This window comes from Urocitellus parryii, chromosome 4 (assembly GCF_045843805.1).
Source record: "Urocitellus parryii isolate mUroPar1 chromosome 4, mUroPar1.hap1, whole genome shotgun sequence".
Classification (NCBI taxonomy): domain Eukaryota; kingdom Metazoa; phylum Chordata; class Mammalia; order Rodentia; family Sciuridae; genus Urocitellus; species Urocitellus parryii.
In genome coordinates this window covers 95,049,544-95,071,586 of record NC_135534.1, presented here as the reverse complement: position 1 = coordinate 95,071,586, position 22,043 = coordinate 95,049,544, and the positions used below count along the sequence as shown (strand labels likewise).

Genomic DNA, 22,043 nt, shown 5'->3' with positions numbered 1-22,043 from the left:
AATTCTCTCAGATTTTGACCTAAATTTAAATTATTTTTAATCAAATATACTATTTTTTCCATTTTTCTCTTTAAGGAAAAAATGGTAAAGCATCATATGAAATTTATATTTCATTAGCAAATTCATCTTTTTTTCCAATGAATTTGAGGATTTGGAGTTTGAAGGATAATTTTAGAGTTTTGATTAAAACTTAATTTTAAAGCAGTATCATAAACTTAAAATGCTTTGGTAAGAATTAGGCTATACTTAGTAATCCCTGTATAATACTGCAATATTAATTACATAAGTTTGTTTCACACCATTGTTTCTACATAATGATGCTAAAAAAAGTCTTCAGTTTTCATTTAAGGATCATATTAGTATTTGCTTTTTTTTCTAACATGCAAATAAATTTGTTAAATTTTAGGGTTTTTTTAAATTTAGATTTCAGAATGGGATAACAAGTTACTTTTTAAGGTTAGAAGATATTTAATATTTTTGTATGCTTAATATTTATGTTATTTCACCAACTTCTTCTATTTCTAGGCCTGAATTTAGAAACTGATGAAACAGATTATCAGTAATATTTTATCTTAAGTCTCCAGTTCATGTAGATGGTTATTGGTAGTGAACACAGAATAACTCGGTACAACAATGTCATTTGAATTCCTTGGGGAAAAGGTGTCTTAACCTTGGTACTTTTGACATTTTGGGCTGGCTAACTATTATGGAAGAACTATCTGTGTAGGCTGTTAAGAGCATCTACCCAGTCAATACCAGTAGCAATCTCTCCTGCCCCAAACTTGTGACAACGGATAATGTCTCCAAACATTGCCAGATATCCCCAGGTTGGGGAGTGGCTTGGTCACAAAATTGCCCTTATTTGAGAACACTCTACTGGGAGTATCTGGGAAAACATATTAGCAACTACCATTTTTTGAGGACTTGTTCTATGCCAGACTCTTTACGTACATTAATGCTTATAAATATCTGTCAGTATTGGTATTAATCCATTTAATAAACAAGAACTTAGCTGAGAGATATTCATTAGCTTGTCCATGATTGTATATCCCCTTTTTTGTGTCTCTTCTGTCAATGCACAGTGCTATCTAACCTAGCTCAGAAAGCAAAGAGTTATCCCAAAGGGTATTACTATACTCTTGCATGTTGTTGCCACCTAGATGTCATTTGTAATTAAGTCTTCAAAAAGTCATTTCACTGTTATATTTTGCCAGCTACTTCAGATGATTGAGAACATGGTAAGAAATGTGAATTCAGTGAGCATAGAGCCATTGCCATACTTCATTTGCTGTGAAATTAATCCCTGGGTCAAAAGTAGTGATGTGTGGAATCCATGATAGTGTAAGTCCCCACACAGTTTTGGTAGCAGCATTGTATGCAAAGAAGGAAAATCCATATCCAGAAAAGATATCTATTTCAGTAAGAGCAAAGCACCTGCCTTTGCGTCATGGAAGCACTCATGTATTCACCTTGCCACCAGGTAACTGCCTTATCACTCTAGGGAGTGCCATATTAGATTCTCAGTATTGTTTTCTTGTTGGCACATTAGGCATTCAGCAGTGGCCATAGCCAGTTTGACTTTGGTGAGTGAAAATTCATGTTACTGAATTCATACATATTTCCTATCTCTGCATGGCCACTTTGTTTATAAACTTGTTGGGGCAATGGTGGGAGTGGCTAGTGACTTAAGTATTTTTATATAGAACACAAATGTCTGTGTTTTGAGTTCCTAACCATCCAGCTAAACATTTTAGAGTGTCCCAAAGCCCACCAACACTTCTGACACCAACTGTAAGTTTATCAGACCCCATGATCACCCTCAGGTTAAATATTTTGCTAGAAGAACTCACAGAATTCACTTAAAGCTGTTGTTCTCATGGTAATGGCTGATTACACAGGAAGGATTCAGATTAAAATCAGACAAAGGAAAAAACATGTAGAACAGAGTCTCAGAGAGCTCTGAGTATTATGTTGCCAGTTGTCCTTCCCAGTTGGGACTTGTATGCAGGGCTTCTTCTAGGAATGATTTGTGATGATATACACAAAATATTGCCACAATCATGGAAGCTTACTCAAGCCTTAGTTTGCAGAATTTTTATTAGACTTTTGTCACATAGACATGAATAATTGACCATGCTGCTGACCTTGATTTCTGCTGTGGAGGTGGAGCTGATATTCAGCCTAAAGCCATATAATAAAGCCACTTAATGAAATACATTGTTAGCACTTACTATCTAGTTTGGCCCAAGGATTCTAGGTGAACACAGATCCTTATCAGGCAAGACATTCTGAAGGTTTAGAGAATTTTTCTGAGAAGCAGAGGGCAAAGGCCCTATCTCTCTCTTTAGATGAAATGAATTCTTTTTTTTTTTTTTTTTTTTTGGTACTGGAGATTGAACCTAGGGATGCTTAATCACTGAGGCACATCCCGGGCACTTTTTATATTTTATTTAGAGACAGGGTCTTTTGAAGATGCTTAGGACCTCACTGAATTGCTGAGGCTGGCTTTGAACTTGTGCTTCTCCTGCCTCGATCTCCCCAACCATTGGGATTACAGGTGTGTGCCACCATGCCTGGCTCGGTTTTGTTTTTTGTGTGTGTGATGCTGGGGATTGAACCCAGGGCTTATGCATGCGAGACAAACACTCCACCAACTGAGCTATATCCCCAGCACCAGTCTTGCTCTTTTTAAATAGCTTTATTAAGATAGAATTAATATATCATTCAATTCACCCATTTTTAAGTGTACAATTCAGTGGTTTATTAATAGTGTACAAGTATCACCACTGCCAATTTTAGAACATTTTATCACCTCAAAAGGAAATATTATACCTTTTAGTTATCACTTCCTAATTCTCTCAACTTTTCCCTTTTTGTCCCTAACCAACCACTAATATATTTTCTGTCACTGTAGTTTTCCTTTTAATTTTATATGAATGGAATTATATAATCATTTCTTTATGTATGTATGTGTGACTGGCTTTATTTCATTGAGATAATGTTTTTATAGGTCATCCATGTTGTTGTAGGCATCAGTACTTCATTACTTTTTAAGGCTGTGTAATATGCCATTATGTGGATATACCACAGTTTGTTTATCCATTTATTAGTTGATAAACATTTGGGTTGTTTTCATCTTTTCAGTGTATGAAGAATACTCCGTAGAGATTTATGTATTGAGTTTTTACATGGGTATATGTTTTTATTTCTCTTCGCTAGAAGTGAAAATTCTGGGTCTTATGGTAACTCAAACCTTTGTTTGAATTAAAATGTGTGTGTTTGAAGAATTACCATTGTGTTTTCCCTAACAGCTATATCATTTTACATTACTACCAGCAGTGTCTAAGGATTTCAATTTCACCACATCCTTGACAACAGTTGTATGTTTGATTCCAGCCATCCTAAAGTGTGAAGAGGTTAACTCATTGTGATTTTGATTTGCATTTTCCTAATAATTAATGATTTTGAGTATCCTTTTTCAAGGGTACACTGATAGGAAATTCAATCTCTCTATGGTTGTTTTAGCTGAAGAACCAAAGCTTTTATTAATTATGTCTTTCTTTGTGTGTGATTTTATAGCTTACACCTAAGGTAATTTGACCATCCGTATAATGTAGAGCTTTTAAAAGTTTTAAACAATTTCTTAAATAAAATTTGTGTTTTATGTTTTAAAAGCATTACTCTTTCCATAGTTTATATTGGGGAAGGTATGGCAAAGGTGCCTGGAGATAAGGCAGAGTTTCATGTTTATATAGTGTGTGTGCTTATTTTTTAAATGAAGGTAGTTACTTGGCCTCTCGTTTCAGTTTCCTTGTCTCTTAAGTGAAAATGACAGTGTCCCCCCATTGGAGTATAAAATATAATACAATTGCATGGAATTGCACATAGTTAGTATTCAGTAAACTTTAGCTGTGATGATGTTGTTCGCGATAATGATAATGATTAATTGACCCTTGAAGATCAAGTTCAGACTTTACTTATTTTTTTTGTTGGGTCAAACACAGTAAGTGCAATATCCTCAGCTCACAAACTTAGATTTTAATTAAGTTTTCTTTTTTCTTAATATATGAATTTTATTATAGAACGCATAGATGAGATTTTTATATACTATTATACAATAAAATATTAACTGCTGCCTTCTTTGCCCTACTACTTTTATTGATTTTTCAGTTTATGGGAAAAACTGATGGAGATTATTATACTCTGGACGACATGTTTGTCTCCAAAGCAGCTGAGAGACAGCATCTTGGCGAAGAGGAAGAGAACCAGAGGAAAAGGGCTATTGCTGAGCATCAGAGTCTTGCTGCACAAATGGAAAAATGTCTTTATTGTTTTGACAGCTCTCAATTTCCTAAGCACCTTATTGTTGCAATAGGTATTAAGGTAAGAAATATGACATTTATTGATCTAATGAGAAGATTTTATAGTATATGTAGATTTGCCTCTTTCTTCATATATCTCTAAGATTCCTAAAGAATGTCTTTGTTTTTTCTGTGTTTCAATATTTTTCCATCCACGATTCCTCCATAGAAAGTATAAATATTAAAATGACATGAAGCTCACATCTTGAGTGATTCTATTTTATTGAGAGGAGCTACTGGGAAGTTATTAAGCTGCAGAGTTTGGAATCACATTTCTTGACCTCAGATTCTGCCTCTATCATTTATCAGCCTTGTGACATTGTACCAGGTGATTCTTAGCATTAAAGTCACCTCAGAGGGGTTCAATCTGAAGTAGCTTCACTTTCTTTTTATACTTTCTCATAAAACTTGTTTCTTCATAGAATAATAGCTCACAATTTGAAGATTTTTACTACATTTTTTAACTTGGTTATTAGACCTCCACTCTAGTCATCAAACTTCATGAACAGATGTAGCTTTTCCTTGACATCAAATATCAGTCATCTGGTTCTGTTCCTTGTACATAATAGGGCTTTATTTCAATTAACATTTATTCTTATATTAGGTAAATATTTTTTTGTATCTGTAATATGCCAAAATCTAATTACTTATGAGAAAAGTGGAGAATCAGGTATACTTTTGAGATTATGTTATAAGGAAATAGAACAGAGAATAAACAAAGTAATAATTGTCCTAATTTAAGAGACAGTTAATTTTTATAGAGCAAATATAGTAAGGAAATGGGATAAAATGATGGGGGAGTATATAATTTTTTAAAAAGTAGACTTTTGAGGTATTTTAGTAAGTTGTATAAGATGAGAAAGAGCAAGAGATATGAAGTTACGAAGGAATATGTTTCAGGAAGGGGCGTCAGTGAGTGAAAAGTCATGAGGAAATGAGTTTGGCATTCATAGAACAGAAAGAAGGCTGGAGTGAAGTAAGAAAAAGTGATAGTTTAAGAAGCTGAAAGAATGGATGCTAATTTCAGGAACTGGTAGTTTGGGGAATAGACACAAACATTTATTTATTTGTTTATATACTCTTGTCTATGTATGTGGGCGTGAACCCCACCCCCAGTCTTTAATATTTTTAGATCATTAGGATAGTCAGTTTGTGTTTTAATTTCTTTTATGTAATAAATATTTATTCCCCTTTAGTGTCATTTATACCTTTATAAATATAGGAATAATTAAACATTAAGTAACATTTAACATGTTTCTATATAATGCCTTAGAAGTTTGAGGATTATTTTACATGACTTCATTTTCTCTAGTATACTAAAAATAGTCTGTGTCCAGGGAGACAGGTATTATGAGTGTAAACCAGTTGAAAGCCTCCTGTTTTATATATTGTATCTTTGTCTCTTTTGTATTGCTATAAGAGAATTCCTGAGGCTGGGTAAGTTATAAAGGAAAGAGGTTTATTTATCTCACAGTTCTGGAAGCAAGTGGTAGAGTTTGGATCTGGAACATCCCTCAAAGGCTTATGTATTGAAGGGTCCTCAGGGCAGCAACGTTAAGAGGTAGAGCTTTTGGGAAGTGACTGGATTCTGAAGATTTTGATTTTTTAATTGACTAATCCATTGATGGGTTCATAGCTGATGGTATTATTGGGAGGTTGTGGAAACCTTAGAAGGGGGCTCAGTTGGGGAAAGTAGATCACTGGTTAAATCTTGTCCCTGGTTCCTCACCCCCACCTACCCTTCTCTCTGCTTCCTTTTCTGGCAGCTTTTCTGTCATGCCCTTTCACCACGACATTTGCCTCACCTTAGGCCCAAAGCAGTGAGCTGGTTGATTATGGACTGAAATCTCTGAAACTGTGCCCCCAAATAAATATTTCCTCCTTGAAGTTGTTTTTATAAGTTATTTTGTCACTGTAATAAAAAACTGACTGGGACATGAGGGAAGTTTAAGATCATGGTGTCAGCACTTGCTTGGCTTCTGTTGATAGCTTTATGTTGCTCCGCGCTTGTTGGAAAAGTGTAAAGAGAGCCTGGAGGGTAGAAGAGATCACTTGGCAAGAGAATGATAAGCCAAATTCACTTTATAACATCATAATTTCGTGGGAACTTTATAAGGGTGGAGACCCCATGACTCAATCATCTCTTAAAATTTTTCTTATTCTGTATTAGGACAGAGTGGGCTACCTCAGTAGCTTCTGAAGCTAATACATTCCTGTCACAACAATTACTTTAGTAAAGCTGGTTTCCTTATCTACTGACACATCATATAAAGTTTGCACCTTGTTTACCTCCTAAGCATCCTAACATCTCTCAACACATTATATTTCAACCTGAGTTTCTATGGGGACTTCCCATATCCAAACCATCACAGACTGCGTTTAAGGCAGGCATTTGTTATTTCACTGCCCAGTGGAAATGGTCAGCCAGTAGATAGATGTTTCTGTTTCTTCAATTCTTTCTACTATACCATCTCATGCATCCCCTTTCCCTTTCTTCTCAGTTTTCTTCTTTTACTAAGAGATAATCCATATTTTCCAAAATACTTCTCTGCTTTTAGTTTACTAAGAGTTAGCCAATTTGTTTGTTTGTTTGTTTGTTTTTCTTTCAGGCTTTTCATTCTGAAGTCTTTGAAATTATTTGAATCTCCTTTCCCCCCCTGTGCTTTATTCTGCTATTTTTTCCCTAAAAACTATAATCTACCTTCAGTGTTACATCTATGAATATTTCAATATAGAAATGTTTTAAATATTGATTACAAAGAATTTCATCAATTTCCTACAGTATCTGACTGCCTGTCTTACCCATTTTAACTATAGATCATTTTCTTCACCTGGACAAACCAGAGGTCTTTCTCTTTAGTAAGTCACATATGATTGTGAGTTTTTAAGGAATTACTTGGAGCCTAAGGTGAAATAGCAAACAGTATTTCAGAGCAATTCAATAGTTTTCACTGAGCTTGAATTTGTAATATTTAAAGTAATAAATCCAAATATGTTAATACGATTATATTAGTATTACTTAGAATCAGACAGTTAATAACTTTCTGATTATCCCTATTCTTTTATTTTATTTTTTAAAAATTTTTATTATTGGTTGTTCAAAACATTACATAGTTCTTGATATATCATATTTCACACTTTGATTCAAGTGGGTTATGAACTCCCATTTTTACCCCGTATACAGATTGCAGCATCACATCGGTTACACATCCACTGTTTTACATATTGCCATACTAGTGTCTGTTGTATTCTGCTGCCTTTCCTATCCTCTACTATCCCCATCCCCTCCCCTCCCATCTTCTCTCTCTACCCCATCTACTGTAATTCATTTCTCCCCCTTGTTTTTTTCCCCCTTTCCCCTCACTTCCTCTTGTATGTAATTTTGTATAACCATGAGGGTTTCCTTCCATTTCCATGCAATTTCCCTTCTCTCTCCCTTTCCCTCCCACCTCTCATCCCTGTTTAATGTTAATCTTCTTCTCATGCTCTTCCTCCCTACTCTGTTCTTAGTTACTCTCCTTATATCAAAGATGACATTTGGCATTTGTTTTTTAGGGATTGGCTAGCTTCACTTAGCATAATCTGCTCTAATGCCATCCATTTCCCTCCAAATTCTATGATTTTGTCATTTTTTAATGCAGAGTAATACTCCATTGTGTATAAATGCCACATTTTTTTTAATCCATTTGTCTATTGAAGGGCATCTAGGTTGGTTCCACAGTCTTGCTATTGTGAATTGTGCTGCTATGAACATCGATGTAGCAGTGTCTCTGTAGCATGCTCTTTTTAGGTCTTTAGGGAATAGACCGAGAAGGGGAATAGCTGGGTCAAATGGTGGTTCCATTCCCTGCTTTCCAAGAAATCTCCATACTGCTTTCCAAATTGGCTGCACCAATTTGCAGTCCCACCAAATAAAAGTTTTTTGTTTTCCTTTTTGCCTTAACACTGTCCTTTACATTTTAAAATGTATATTATTTATTAGAACAGTTTTATATTTAAAAAATTGAGAAGTTTGTGTGTATAGTTTCATATACCCCATGGCTGGTTTCCTCTATTTTTAACATTTTATACTAGTGCAATACATTTTTAATAGTCAATTAATAATTACTTATATTGTTACTGAATAGTTTTTTCACATTTCTACCTTATATCCTCTTTCTCTTCCATGATCCACCCTAGGTTTTATATTACATTTAGGAGCCATGTCTCCTTAGGCTTCTCTTGGCATGGACAGTTCCCTAGACTATCTTGTTTTTGATAATCTTGATAGTTTTGAGGAGTACTGCTTAGGCATTCTTTCCTCTATTGGAATTTGTCTAATTAGACTGGGATTTTACTATTTGAAAGGAATTCCACAAAGCTAAAATGCCTTTCTTATATCAGTGGTACATGCTGTCACATGACATGTCACTGTTGGCATCAACATTGATCACCTGGTTGAGTTAGTGTTTTTCATGTTTCTATATCTGTTTCCCCTTATCCCTCCCACCCATATATACCCCTTGGAAGGAAGTCAGCCCACACAGCCCACACTCAAGCAGTAGTGATATGTCCTCTTTCTACATTAATTAACTTGGAATTTTTCTGCACAGTAGTTTTATCTCCTTTTTCCTCATTTATTATGTATTAACTCATTTATACTTATTTAGTGTTTTGTCTTGTAGTCTAATACTGCTCTATTTTATTGTTCAACATGGCTATTGAGAATTCTTTTAGTATTCCTTTGACATACTCCCATCGATGGGGTTTTTTGTTTTTTAAAAAATGTCTTCTTACTTTTTGGCACTATAAAGTGCTTCAGGTTCATCTTGCATTTCTCCTAGCTGAGTCCTAGAGTTGGCCACTTCTTCAGTGAGTCCATATTCTTTGTATTGGAGAATGGATCAAGATCAGTACACTTAGGTGTACACTGGCATGGTGTTCTTTTAGTCCCTCTGTCAGGAGGAGTAAAAAGATACATATGTGTATAAGCTACTAGATACATTTATCTATTATTGTTGCTCTTTGTAACTATATGTATGTATATCAAGCTAAACATGAATTCATATTGATATCTTCAACTCTTAATCCATTACACAGGAATTATTCTAGTTTCCTCTCTATGCTGATCTGTAAATTCTCACCCCAACAGTGAATATCCAGCTACCCATCATCCATTTACTTGATCATTCCATTCCAGTTCAATTCTATCAGAATTGCTAGGTTGTACTCCTGTGGGAAGCAACTTTTTATACTAGAGTGGAGTGGTTGTATCTAGTTCTTTAGTCTGCAGACTCCACTTATTTCTAGATTGACTTAGGTCCACACCTTTTGCTTTGTATTCTTTTCTTTGAGATTATTTTGCATATTATAAAGCAATTAGATTCTCTTGCTATAGCCTACATTCCTTACTGGAATTACTTAAATTTTCTTTTTAATCTCATATATGATGATTCATTCTTTGTGCTTTAAAATTCAATGGGTTTTAACAAATACATAATGCCACATATCCATTAATATAAAAATGATATTTTTACTGACCTGAAAATTACTGGTGCTGCACTTGTTCAGACATCCCTATTTCCCCCTGAACTCTTGACATCTAATCTTTTTGGTGTCTCTACTGCCCTTTTTAAAATGCCATATGATTTAAATCATAATTGATGTAGTCTTTTCAGACTGATTTATTTCACTTTATAATATGCATTTAAGGTGCTATCACATATTTTCATGGCTAGATAAGTATTTCTTTTTATTGCTGAACAGTTCTCCATTCTGTGCTGTACTAGTATGTTATTTCACCTATAGCATCCTATTTGCTTCCAATTTTTGGCAATTATGCATAGAGTTGTTACTAACAGTTGCATATAGGTTTTTATATATACAGAAGTCTTCAAGTCAATTGGGTAAATACTAGTTGGATTTTATGAAGCTTTCTTAAGCTTTGTAAGAAACTATATTCCAAAGTATCTACCAATTTTGCATTCCAAATAGCAGTGAACAAGAGTTTCTATTATGCCACATGTTTGCTAGCATATGGTATTGTCAGTTTTTTTGGATTTTAGTAATTCTTTTTTCTATTTTTTCCACCTTTATTGAGTTATAATTGATGTAAGTACACCACACATATTGACAGTGTACAGTTTTTTGATGTGTGTATGTACCTTTGAAACCATCACCACAATTAAAATAATGAATATAACCACAATCCACCAAAGTTTCACCAATTTTATAGTAATATTTCGTTGTTTTTATTTTGTTTTGTTTTTGTGGTACTGAGGATTGAACCCAGGGCCTCATGCATGGTAGGCAAATGCTCTACCACTGAACTACATCCCTAGCACTTTTTTAATTTTTATTTTTAGACAGGATCTTACTAATTTTCCCAGGCTGGCTTTGAATTTGTAATCCTCTGCCTGAGACTCCCAGTAGTTGGGATTATATGTGTGTACCACTGCTCAGCTTTACTGTTGTTTTATTTGCAATTTTCTGATAGCAAGAATGTGGACCATCTTTTCATATGCTTATTTGCCATCTCTATATCTTCTTTGGGCAGGTGACTGTTAAAAGTTTTGCCTTTTTTTTTTTTCTCCCTTTGAGATAGAGTCTCACTAAGTTGCCGAGGCTGACTTTGATCTCCTGGGTTCAAGTTGTGTTTCTGCCTCACCCTCTTCAGTAACTGGGACTATAGGCATGTGTCACTGTGCCTGGCAGCTTTGCCCATTTTTAATTGTTTTCTTGTTGAACTTTAAAGAGACCTTTTTGGTGGTGGTGGTGGTGGTGGTTGTTTTGTGTGTTTTTGTTTCACATATTTTGGACCCAAGTCATTTATAAGATATCTATTTTGCAAGTATTTTCTCTCACTCAGTGACTTGTGTTTTCATTGTTTTAAACATTGTTTTGCAGAGCAGAAGTATTTAATAGAGTTCAAGTTACCAGTTTTTTCTTTAATGGATTATGCTTTTGGTGTTATATCTACAAACTGATCAAACTCAAGGCTACCTAGAGTTTCTCCTATAATTCTAGAAGTTTTGTGGGTTTTGCATTTTGTGAAAGGTATAAGATCTGGCTGGAGGTTCATTTTTTCTTTTCATTTGCCTATCCATTTGTTCTAGTACCAATTGTTGAAAAAGAGTTCTTTTTGCATTGACTGTTCTGTGCTTCTTTGCCAAAGGTCAGTTCTCTATCTGTTTGGGTCTATTTTGGTGCTCTTTTATTTTATATTGATCTGTTTACCCATTCTTTCACCAATACCACATTGTTATGTCATTACTGTAGCTTTATATTAAGTCTTGGAATTAGGTAGTTGGAGTTCCCCAACTTTGTTCTTTAATATTGTTTTGACTTGTCTGGGCCTTTTGCATTTCCATATCAAAATTTAGAACTTTTTTTTAATATCTGCAAAAAACTTTTTGGGATTTTGATTGAAATTACATTGAATCTATAGATCAATTGGGAAAGAATTGATAATAATATTGCATCTTCTAATCCATGAACATAATGTTGTTGCATTTATTTAGATCTTTTGTTCTTTCTTTTGTCAGAATTTCAGTTTTCTCCCCTAGGTCTTATACATATTTTGTTAGATTTATACCTAAGTATTACATTTTGGGGGTGCTATTATAAATGTTATTGTATTTTCAGTTTCAAATTTCCTATGTGTGTTACATCGGAAAGCAATTGACTTTAGCATATTAATCTCATACCCTGTGATTTTACTATTATCACTCAGTAGTTCTAGAAATTCTTTTGATTTTTTGTGATTTCCTACATAAAACTATCATGTCATATGTGAATTTTGTACTTTTTGTGATATGGTTTTTAGTATTTTCAACAAACTATGGGATTTTTTTTTCCTGTAAAGAGTCAAATAAATATTATATTACTAAGTAATATTTGTGCTTATTCTTTAATACTCTTCCATGATCCCACTCACCTACTTTTATTTTGAGTTAGAAAAAGAAACAAAACTTTAACAATTCATTTAACCATCAAACATGTTTATTGAGCATGTATTATATGTTAGGCCCTTGGTTAGGTCCTAGATATGTAAAGATGACTAAATTCCCTCTAGTCGCTATAGTTTTATGGGGGAGCAGATATCACATAAGCAGATCAGTTTTAATGCATGTGTACAGGAGTGTTATGGGAATAAAAATGAATATTTAAGTCACTGTAGAGTATCAAGAAAGGCTTCCTGGAAGATACAGTTCTTGTGATAGTTTGATGGTAGAATAGGAGACAGGAGAGCATGAGCAAAGTCTCTAAAATCTAACAAAAAATAAGAGAAAATAAGATCAAGCCCTTTTGCAGAATATTATTTATGCTTCTCATGAAACCTTTTGTTTACTGTATCATACTAATTGACTTTTTGTATATGTACTAATTGACCTTTTTTTAGAAAAGACAATTTGTATATAATGGAAAATTGCACCAGATATTAGGTGATTCACGTCTGTAAATAAATAGCTTAACCAGAGCAACAAAGTCATCCTAAGGTAATTTCCTTTCTCTCTTAGCTGGGTTAATTATGTTTTCTCAGCTAATGAGAGAAGGAAAGGCTGATTAACAGGCATCATACTTATACTATTCTACCTGGTCATGCCATGTATCTTATATTCTTTCAAAGATTGTGTTGTTTCAAGGGCTTTGAAATTATATAGCTCCCTTAAATCAAGGATAAAGTCATTCATTCTTGCCCTGTCTTGGGGAATCTTAGTTATTGTGTGATGTGTAGCAATGAAAACTGAAATTTGTATTCTAAATATCCAGTTTATTAAATGCCGTTTTCACCAGGTGAAGTGTTGTACGTCTGTAATTCTAGCTACTCAGGAGATTAAGGCAGGAGGATCACACATTTGAGGCCAGCCTGGGAAACTCAGTGAAATTATGTGAAAATAAAATAATAAAAAGAGCTGGAGGGTATAGTTCAGTTTTAAGTTTAAAAATCTTAAATTTTTTTAAAAAATCTTTTAAAATATTAAAATAAATATGTCTTGTAAACAAGTATACTTTGTATAAATATTCATTTTCCCTACCAGGGGGCTCATCTATAACAACTAAGAATAAATAACAATATTTCACTTTTGGAATTTCCCTCCACAGGTTTATTTATGTTTACCCAACTTCCAGTCTCTTACTGAGGGTCACTGCTTGATAGTCCCTTTGCAGCATCATCGAGCAGCTACCTTATTGGATGAGGATATCTGGGAAGAAATTCAGGTCAGCATGATAATGCTCATTAGTCATCATATAGCTCATGAGCAGATTTTTGCAAACTTTCATGATAAGTTCTAACAGGTTTTATACCTTTGCTCAATGATTTAGTTTCTTAATTTTCAAACTTGTATTTTCATTGTTGTATATATCTGTGGTTATAGTGTTCCCAGTGTACCCTACCTTTTAATATTGCTTCCTATGTACTCAGTGTTTTGAAAACTTATTTATGTGACAAAGTAACAATTATCTTTAACTAAATCAATCTTAAATTTCAAATAAGTACTTGGAGTAGCATGAGATAATCATTCTTACCATAGTAAGCTAGTAAATTTCAGCCAAAAGGAAAGAAATTTTCAGATAACATAAAGAAATTTGGGAGTCAGTCGCAGTTGCTATATTTTCCTATAATGAATCCATTTTCTTGCTGTGGTGATTTTGTTACTAGCTTTATTTTTTGTCCCTTTCCTTTCATAACATGGCCCAGCTTTTGGATTCAGGGATCTGTTTTAGTGACTGATTTTTCAAGAGATTGAAAGGCCCAAGATGGGTAAAATTGTTGCTAATTATTTCAAGACTTCATAATGATGGGATACAGGTGTGGGTGGGGTGGGGGGAGAACATGCATATTTTTTTAAATGCCTGACAACTAAATAGAGATTACAGCAAGAACTAGTTAGAAATGCTAGTTGGAAGGGACTATTGTACAACTAGATTTTTTCAGAATGCTGTTAAAGATGCCAAATGAGATATTTTGGCTGTATTTTATGAAATTTAGCCTCTTACTGCCTGTGCTTTTTAAATTGATACTGTGAAAGTGAAAAAAGGGGAAGTTGTTTTGTTGCATAGAAGGCCAAGTAAGAATAAGAATGTGGACAAGATTTTTGGTGTGGAAAGTTTTTGTTTTCATCCCTAGTGCTGGGTGCCTGTAACAGTAGGGAATTTAAGGGAAAACAACAACAAAAACAATGAGAACTTGGTTTTTAATTATTGTAGGACTTTTCTGGAGTGTATTTTAAAATTGATTTGACTCAGAATGAAATACAGTGCCAAAAATATTTAAGTAGTTATGAAAATCTAGTGTGTATGCCTTATATTTTTGTAAGAAATTAAACTATTTGATGAAAAACATTGAGGTGAATATAGAAGAAATTTATTTAGTTCAACAAATATCAGATATTGTGTACATGAACATGGTATTTTAGTTACTATGAGAAATACAGATGTAAAATCATTCATTATTTCTGCACAAAGGTATAATATATTCTGGTACAGGTTACAGTATAGTTTAGCAGAGTTTTGTAAGCTGGGTGTATTATGGAAAATTGAGTGAGGGAGTAAAAGACAAATTGTTTTATGCAAATAATGGTATTAAAGCTCTTTCTGTGTAGTAAAGGAAAAAAATTACTAGCAGTTCAATTATTGAAGGATAGTGAAATAATGAAATATGTGAATCTTCGCATATTTGAAGAAGTGCAGTTTGCTTGGTTTTTGTTTTCACTTTCATATAGGCACAATTCAAACTATTAGAATATATTTCTTATAATTATTCCTCTTTCGTTGAATGCATTTTAAAAAGTGACTTGACTTAGCACAAAATATTGTTTGCAAAGCAGGAGCTATTTAAATGTAACTTTCATATTTAGAAGAACATTCAAAGGTAAGTTTTAGCAAGAGCATACTTTAATAATCACAAATTTCAAATAAGTAAGATTGACATTGTTAGTTTAAATACATAGTGGTACTTCATTCCATTTAAGTTTATTCTTCTCACTTTGTCAAGTATGCTTGAACATGTGCTATAGTCAGACTCTATGGGCCATTTGTTAAATATCTCAAATTGGTGATATGAGAAAGGAGAGTAGTTCATGGTGGCCCTCACTGAGTGATGTGGTGGGGCCATTTCACTTGGAAACTGCCAGTGTTGGCCTTTTGTTCTTTCTTTTGGGCTATTCAGATCCTCCAGAAAAGACTTTGAATCTCCAGCCTGTACTGTCTAAGCTTGCTTACCAGTATTATGGGAGATGAGTGTGTTAGAAAGCAGAGGATGACAAAATGTTGAGTATTTAAGAACATTCAGTAACTTTTCCTGTTTTCAGATTGTATGCTCTGAATTGTGTCTGCTTTTCCCAGATCGGCTATCTTGAGTTACTTTTTCCAGAGAATAATCTAGTATTCTGCTGGTAGAGAGAGGATCTGGCATGCAAATTGCTTTTTAAAAAACTTTTCATCTAAGTCATCTGTTTTTAGACACACCTTGACCTCTGCATCCCTGAGGCTTTTGGGGGTTCTGTAGGGGATCCTGGGTATCTTCCCTGCCATCCCTGCAGTTTCCTCTTCTCCCCTGAAAGGTATGAACCAGCTTTCTAGCATTTAAGTCAGATATCATGGGATGATTTGATTTTCATTTCATCTTCTCTCATTCTTTTTGTTCAAGTAGATTTATGCCTTTTAAAAATTTCTTTTAATGCCATTTTCAAAGGGTTACTCCATGGAGAGAGTAGAGATGAATGTGTGTCTTCTGTTCTCTCTTATAACATTGTTTTTGGATAACTAAAGATACAGTGTATTTTAAAAACCTGAAAATATTACAGCATTAATGCTACATAATTAACTTCATGTGGCTCGAGTATTTTTAAGAAAAGTACTTTAAACTTCAAAATTATTTAGTTATATTTAATTGATTTTATAATGTGATAATATAAATTATGACTGCAACAACCTGCAGTATAATTTATTTAAATAGATTATAAGAAATTTCAATACAGGTGTATTGATTAAATAAGAATGGGAAATTACATGAATAATAATAGTTTTAAATGTGGAAAATAAGGAGGACTTCCTGTTTTCCCAGTATATTCTACAAGGAATGTAGGAATTTCACATCGTCCCCATATTTTGGAATCTCTATATTTTTCTGAAGTATAAAATAGTTTTGGTTATAATGTGTCAAAATACACTCTACTATCATGTATTTCTAAAAAGAATAAATAACATAGTTTTGATATATCTTATAATAACAATGTTGTTATATAACTAAAAATGATTATTATTGAACTACATATAGTATATTTTTATGTTGAACTTGGAGAACATCTTGCTTTTAATGGAATTGATCACCTCAAATTATTTCATTAAACACACAGTTTTAATTTAAGTTTTTACCATATGTAGGTGAGAAGAAATACTTAAATATACATGTGTCTTTGTTTTCTTCCTTCCTTTAGATGTTTAGGAAATCGTTGGTAAAGATGTTTGAATGTAAAGAATTGGACTGCATTTTTTTAGAAACAAATATGAGCATGAAGAAACAGTATCACATGGTTTATGAATGTATTCCTCTCCCCAAGGAAGTGGGTGATATGGCTCCCATTTATTTTAAGGTATTTGTTGGCAATTTTTGCTTACATACCCATTTTTGCTACAGTACTGCCTTATGGATATAGTTGTCTTTAGTCATTTTTTTCTCATACATGTCTATAAATTATGACTCAACAACCTGCAGTGTAGTTTATTTAAATAGATTATAAGAAATTTCAATCCAGGTGTATTTATTAAATAAGAATGGGAAATTACATGAGTAATAACAGTTTAAAATGTGGGAAATAAGGAGGACTTGCTGTTTTCCCAGTAAAATGAAGTATATTCTACAAGGAATGTAGGAATTTCACATAGAATAAGCCAGATAATCCTATAGACCCATGCTTGTTCTGTTAATTTAGTTGAGAAAGAGATTATTTTACTTCCAGTATAATATGTGTATCAGATTTTGTATAGTATTAGCTTTTCATTGTGACAAATACTGAGAAAATAACTTATTGGAGAAAAGATTTATTTTGGCTCATGGTTTCAGAGGTTTCATTTTATGGTTACTCCATTGCTGAGGTCTGAGATGAGGCAGAACATCATGAGCAGGGCAAAGCTGCTCAGCTCATGATAGCTAGAAAGGAGAAAGAGAGAGAGATAGACAGACACAGAGAAAGAGAGAGAGGGAGACAGAAGAAGGGGCCAGGAATAAGATATACCCTTTCAGGACATGCCCACAGTGACCCACTTCCTCCATCTGGTTTCTACTCCCTCCCAATAATGCCATCAGATTATGAATTCATCAATGGATTTATTATTTATGAGGCCAGAGACCTCATGATTTAGTCACCTTTGCAAAGGCCCTACCTCTAAACACTACTGCACTTGGGACAAGGCCTTCTACACATGAACTTTTGGGAGAGACATTTCAGACCCAAACCATAACATCTAACATATAAAGAGGCCAAGCGTAAAATATTCTGCTGAACAAATTTCTATTGAAAGAAATTTGGACTTTTTTTCTTTTTCAAAGAATGTTTGCCTAGAACTATGAAGATGCTGCTATCCAATAGTAATTCATAATTTCTATTTTTGTTTCTCATTTCTCTAGTGAAATCCATGTTTTTACTAAGAAGCATTTTAAGTCAAAATTTGTAGTCATAACTCTAAAAACTTACCATTGAATAATGAAACAGATAACATACAAATAGTACAAATTACAATTGCTGAGACAAGTTATTGATGTAAATATTAGTATTTAATGTCTCATGCTACTTATAAAAGAAATTCTCATCTTTAATGTCACTGCAGCATTCATGCAACTTTTACTAAATGGTATGTTTGATGCTGACCTGATATGTTTTTAGACTAATGGAGATGCATAAATGGCAAACCATATGTGAAATATTAACATGTGCAAAGAAAAAGGAGGGTAATGGCCTGTGCATTAGAGTAATGTGATTGCACCTGAAATGAAGTAAAATTTATTAATATGAGCTGTAAATTACAATTTAAAAGATTATGAGATCTTTTAGTGAGCTGGTAAAATTGATTTTCTTTTCAGAAATCTTTAAAAACACTTGCATCATTTGATTTAAAGACTTAGGTTATTAAAGTATAGAATAAGCCAGATAATCCTATAGACCCATGCTTGTTCTGTTAATTTAGTTGAGAAAGAGATTATTTTACTTCCAGTATAATATTAAACTTCCAGTTTTAAATTATTCTAATTAAAGACTTAACACATTTGGAAAAATGTCCTATCATATATACTATACTCTGTAATTAAGTCACCATATTGTTTTATTTCAAATGATCTCTTTGCTTTTGCTATTGTATTGTTCATTTAACAACTAGCTGTTTCTTAGAAAGCCATAATGGAATCTGATGAAGAGTGGTCCATGAACAAGAAGTTGATTGATCTGTCTTTAAAAGATATCAGAAAGTCTGTAAGTATTATTTTTTTTTCTAATACAAAAAATTAGTTTTTAGGAACTTCATTTATTTCCACATCTTATTTGATGAATAGACCATTTGGCTGAGTGATAAAGGTAGAATAACCAGTTCCACAGTTTATTTGTGACATTATTTACATCCTACCTGGCCTATAAAATGTTTATTTGTTTATGGAGAGGTTATTTGTTCAAATGAATGTTTCTTCCTGACCATTAGCCCCCTGTTGTTGTATTCCCCATAATTGGTTAATGGAACTGATCAGAATCTGCCATGAGGCCATCAGCCCTGTGGGATTGAAGTGAGAAGGACATTATTGTTATTGAAATTATTATTATTATTTTTAAATCTATTTTGCTTTTATTAACAATCATTGAAGTAATACTTTCCAAAGTAATACATTTTTTCCCAAGTATTTTATCTAATAATTTCTAAAGTATTTCCTAATTAGATGCCATAATATGCCCACAAACCTGGAACTACATTTTTATGAACTTGCTTAAAATTTTATATGAAATAATAGTCATTGTATTTTTATAGTAAAAACATTTTTTAAAAAAGCAACTGTCAACAAGATTCACTGGCTCAGTTATATCCACTAACTGAAAGAAAAAAAAATCTTCAAATATATCACCAATCAGAATCTGTTACTGTACAGATTTTAAGAGGTTTTGAGTCAGTTCCAGTGCAGAAATAAGGCCAAAACGTTTCTTTAAAATCATCATCAAAAGTATAGAGAAGAGCTCCATCATCCATATTATAAAAGGAAACCTCACCCATTTGGGAGTCTTAAAAAAAAACACCAATCTTACTAGGTATTACTTTTGGGAGAATACTAATTTTCTTAGAATCCAATGCAACATAATTAGTCTAACTACATTGCCCAATTCCCCATAATCCATTCTGTACTACAATTGTTTGACTTTGAGTCTTCCTTCTTCTAGAAGAGTTAAATAGTCCTAACAGAGACATTATGATCCACAAAACCTAAAATAATTTATTATGTGGCCCTTAAAAAAAAAGAAGAATGTGTGGAACTGCTGGTCTAGTCGATGTGACTGGAATATCTCCCCCCCATTTTTTCTTTTGAAAATCAGACTCTTGAAACATAGGAGTCTGATAGGATTTCTTATTATACTTATTATATCCTGGTCAAAAGCTTCAAATTTCATTGCAATATTAAAGATACTTAGTTTTAACTCAGAGGTAAAATATTTCTACAGTATTTTTCTCTTCCATTGTTGTTGAATTGAGCCAGATAATATATTTAAGAAACAAAACAAAACACAAACCAAAATAAATCTAAGTATTCTATATACTTTTATCCCTTATTAGTCTATATAAAAAAGTGTAATGTGTATATATTTTTGTACTATTTTCATTTCTTAAATCATAATTACCCATACCATTAAATATGCTTTTAGAAAACTATTTTAATGGGAACTGAAAATATTTTAAAGCAGAATTTTTTCATAGTTCTTTTGATTATTTTTATTGGTGCATTATAATTATACATAGCAGGGGGATTCATTATGCCACATTTGTCCATGCATGTAGTATCATTTGATCAATCTCATTCCCTAGGGCCTGCCTTCCCTATCCTCCTCCCTTTATCCACTTACTCTATTCTGCAAATCTCCATTCTGATGCTATTATTATTATCATTATTTTAATTAATACATTATAAATGTGTATATATGTACAGGATACATTATGACATACAGGGACATAGCATAATTTGGTAGATTTTATTCCCCAGTACATCTTGATGCTCTCTCTCCTCCCTCCCTCTCAACCCCCTTCTATACCCTGTTGGTCTCATTTCTGTTTTTATGAGAGCCCCCTTTTACCCCTCTCTCCCCCGCAGCTTTTGCATGTGAGAGAAAACATTCAGTACCTGACTTTCTGAGTCTGGATTATTTCATTTAGAATGATTTTTCTCCAGTTCTATCCATTTACCAGCAAATGACATAATTTCATTCTTCTTTATGGCTGAGTAGAACTCAATTGTGTATATATACCACATTTCTTTATCCATTCATCAGTTCATAGGCAACTCAGGGGGTTCCATAAGTTGGCTGTTGTGAATTGCACTGCTATAAACATTGGTATGCACATATCACCACAGTATATTGATTTTTGTTTTTTTGGATGAATACCAAGATGTAGATTAGCTGGGTCATATGGTGACCCATTGTAGTCTTTTGAGGTATCTCCGTACTTCAAAGCAGAAATTTTAAAAGAAATGTATTGTTCCCCACTTGATACACTATATATACAGTTCTGTTACTGGTAAACCATCTAGTATTTATTGTTTATTTTTTTAAAGCAAAGATAAATACCAGAATCAAGTAGCCAAGAGGTCTCATTAATTTAACCAATATAGAAAATAAGAAACAGACACAGATCCTTGTAAGAATGGGAGTTGAGCCTGGTGTAGTGGGTCACAGCTATAATCCCTGCTACTTGGGAGCTAAGGCAGGACAGTCGTAAGTTTGAGGCCAGCCTAAACAACTTCTTGTTTCAAAATAAGACACCAAAAGGGCTAGAGAGGTAGCTCGGTGGTAAAATATCCCTGGACTTGGAGAAAACAGCCCTAAGTGAAATAACCCCTGGGTTCATTCCTCAGTGATACAAAGAAAAGAAACATCATTAAAGCATTTCAAAGATGGTAACCATTGCTTTTACTAAGGAATCACATAGTTCTATATGAGACTCTTAGGGAGTAGTAGGTAGGCAAGGAGCCAGATGACCTTGTGAGGTACTTCTTAGCTATAGGTATCTATGGTTATTAGATGAAATTGTGAAGAGAACTTTATGTAAGAATAATTCCAAAGGAGGTCACATTTTTTAGGTTAACAGGCTTTCCAGTATCTTTTAAAATAGTGTTTCTGAACATGAAGTGAAAAATCTTGAGTTATTTTAACATTTTTTTTTTTTGCAACTGAAAAAGCTTCGTTATTCTTCTTTTAAAAGCTTTATGTCCTTAGTAATTTTGTAGTTTTTTGATTACTTCATTGGAGGTAGAGTGATTTTTTTTTTTTCACTCAGTAAACTTTTGTTGTATAATAGATACTGGCATGTTTCTAATTCTGAGTTTTGTTTGAATGTTATGTTTTTCTTTGCTATGTGAATATATGATTTCCATTTTCTGCCAATTTTGTTTACTTTCTCTGGGTCTTTGATTTCTTGTAGTATAGTGTGAATCCTGTGGCATGTGGCAGGTGA

General features: G+C 33.3%; 1 protein-coding gene and 1 non-coding gene across 3 annotated transcripts in view; one reads left to right on the top strand and one right to left on the bottom strand.

Moving 5' to 3' along the window:
* Positions 1-22,043, top strand: part of Cwf19l2 (CWF19 like cell cycle control factor 2) — a 102,546-nt gene that overhangs the window by 72,360 nt on the left and 8,143 nt on the right. Inside the window, exons 13-16 of one of the 2 annotated variants that reach the window (XR_013343499.1) lie at positions 4,171-4,383; positions 13,446-13,562; positions 16,784-16,939; positions 18,720-18,811. Coding sequence is in view for 1 of the 2 variants with exons in the window: in XM_026399052.2 (XP_026254837.2) it covers positions 4,171-4,383; positions 13,446-13,562; positions 16,784-16,939; positions 18,731-18,811 (567 nt within the window). In the remaining variant the exon portion in view is untranslated. The remainder of the gene's footprint in view (positions 1-4,170; positions 4,384-13,445; positions 13,563-16,783; positions 16,940-18,719; positions 18,812-22,043) is intronic. The other variant, XM_026399052.2, reaches the window with a different exon arrangement.
* Positions 6,521-6,652, bottom strand: LOC113190000 (small nucleolar RNA SNORA66). Its single transcript, XR_003301721.2, has one exon. It is a non-coding gene; the product is annotated as a small nucleolar RNA SNORA66 (small nucleolar RNA).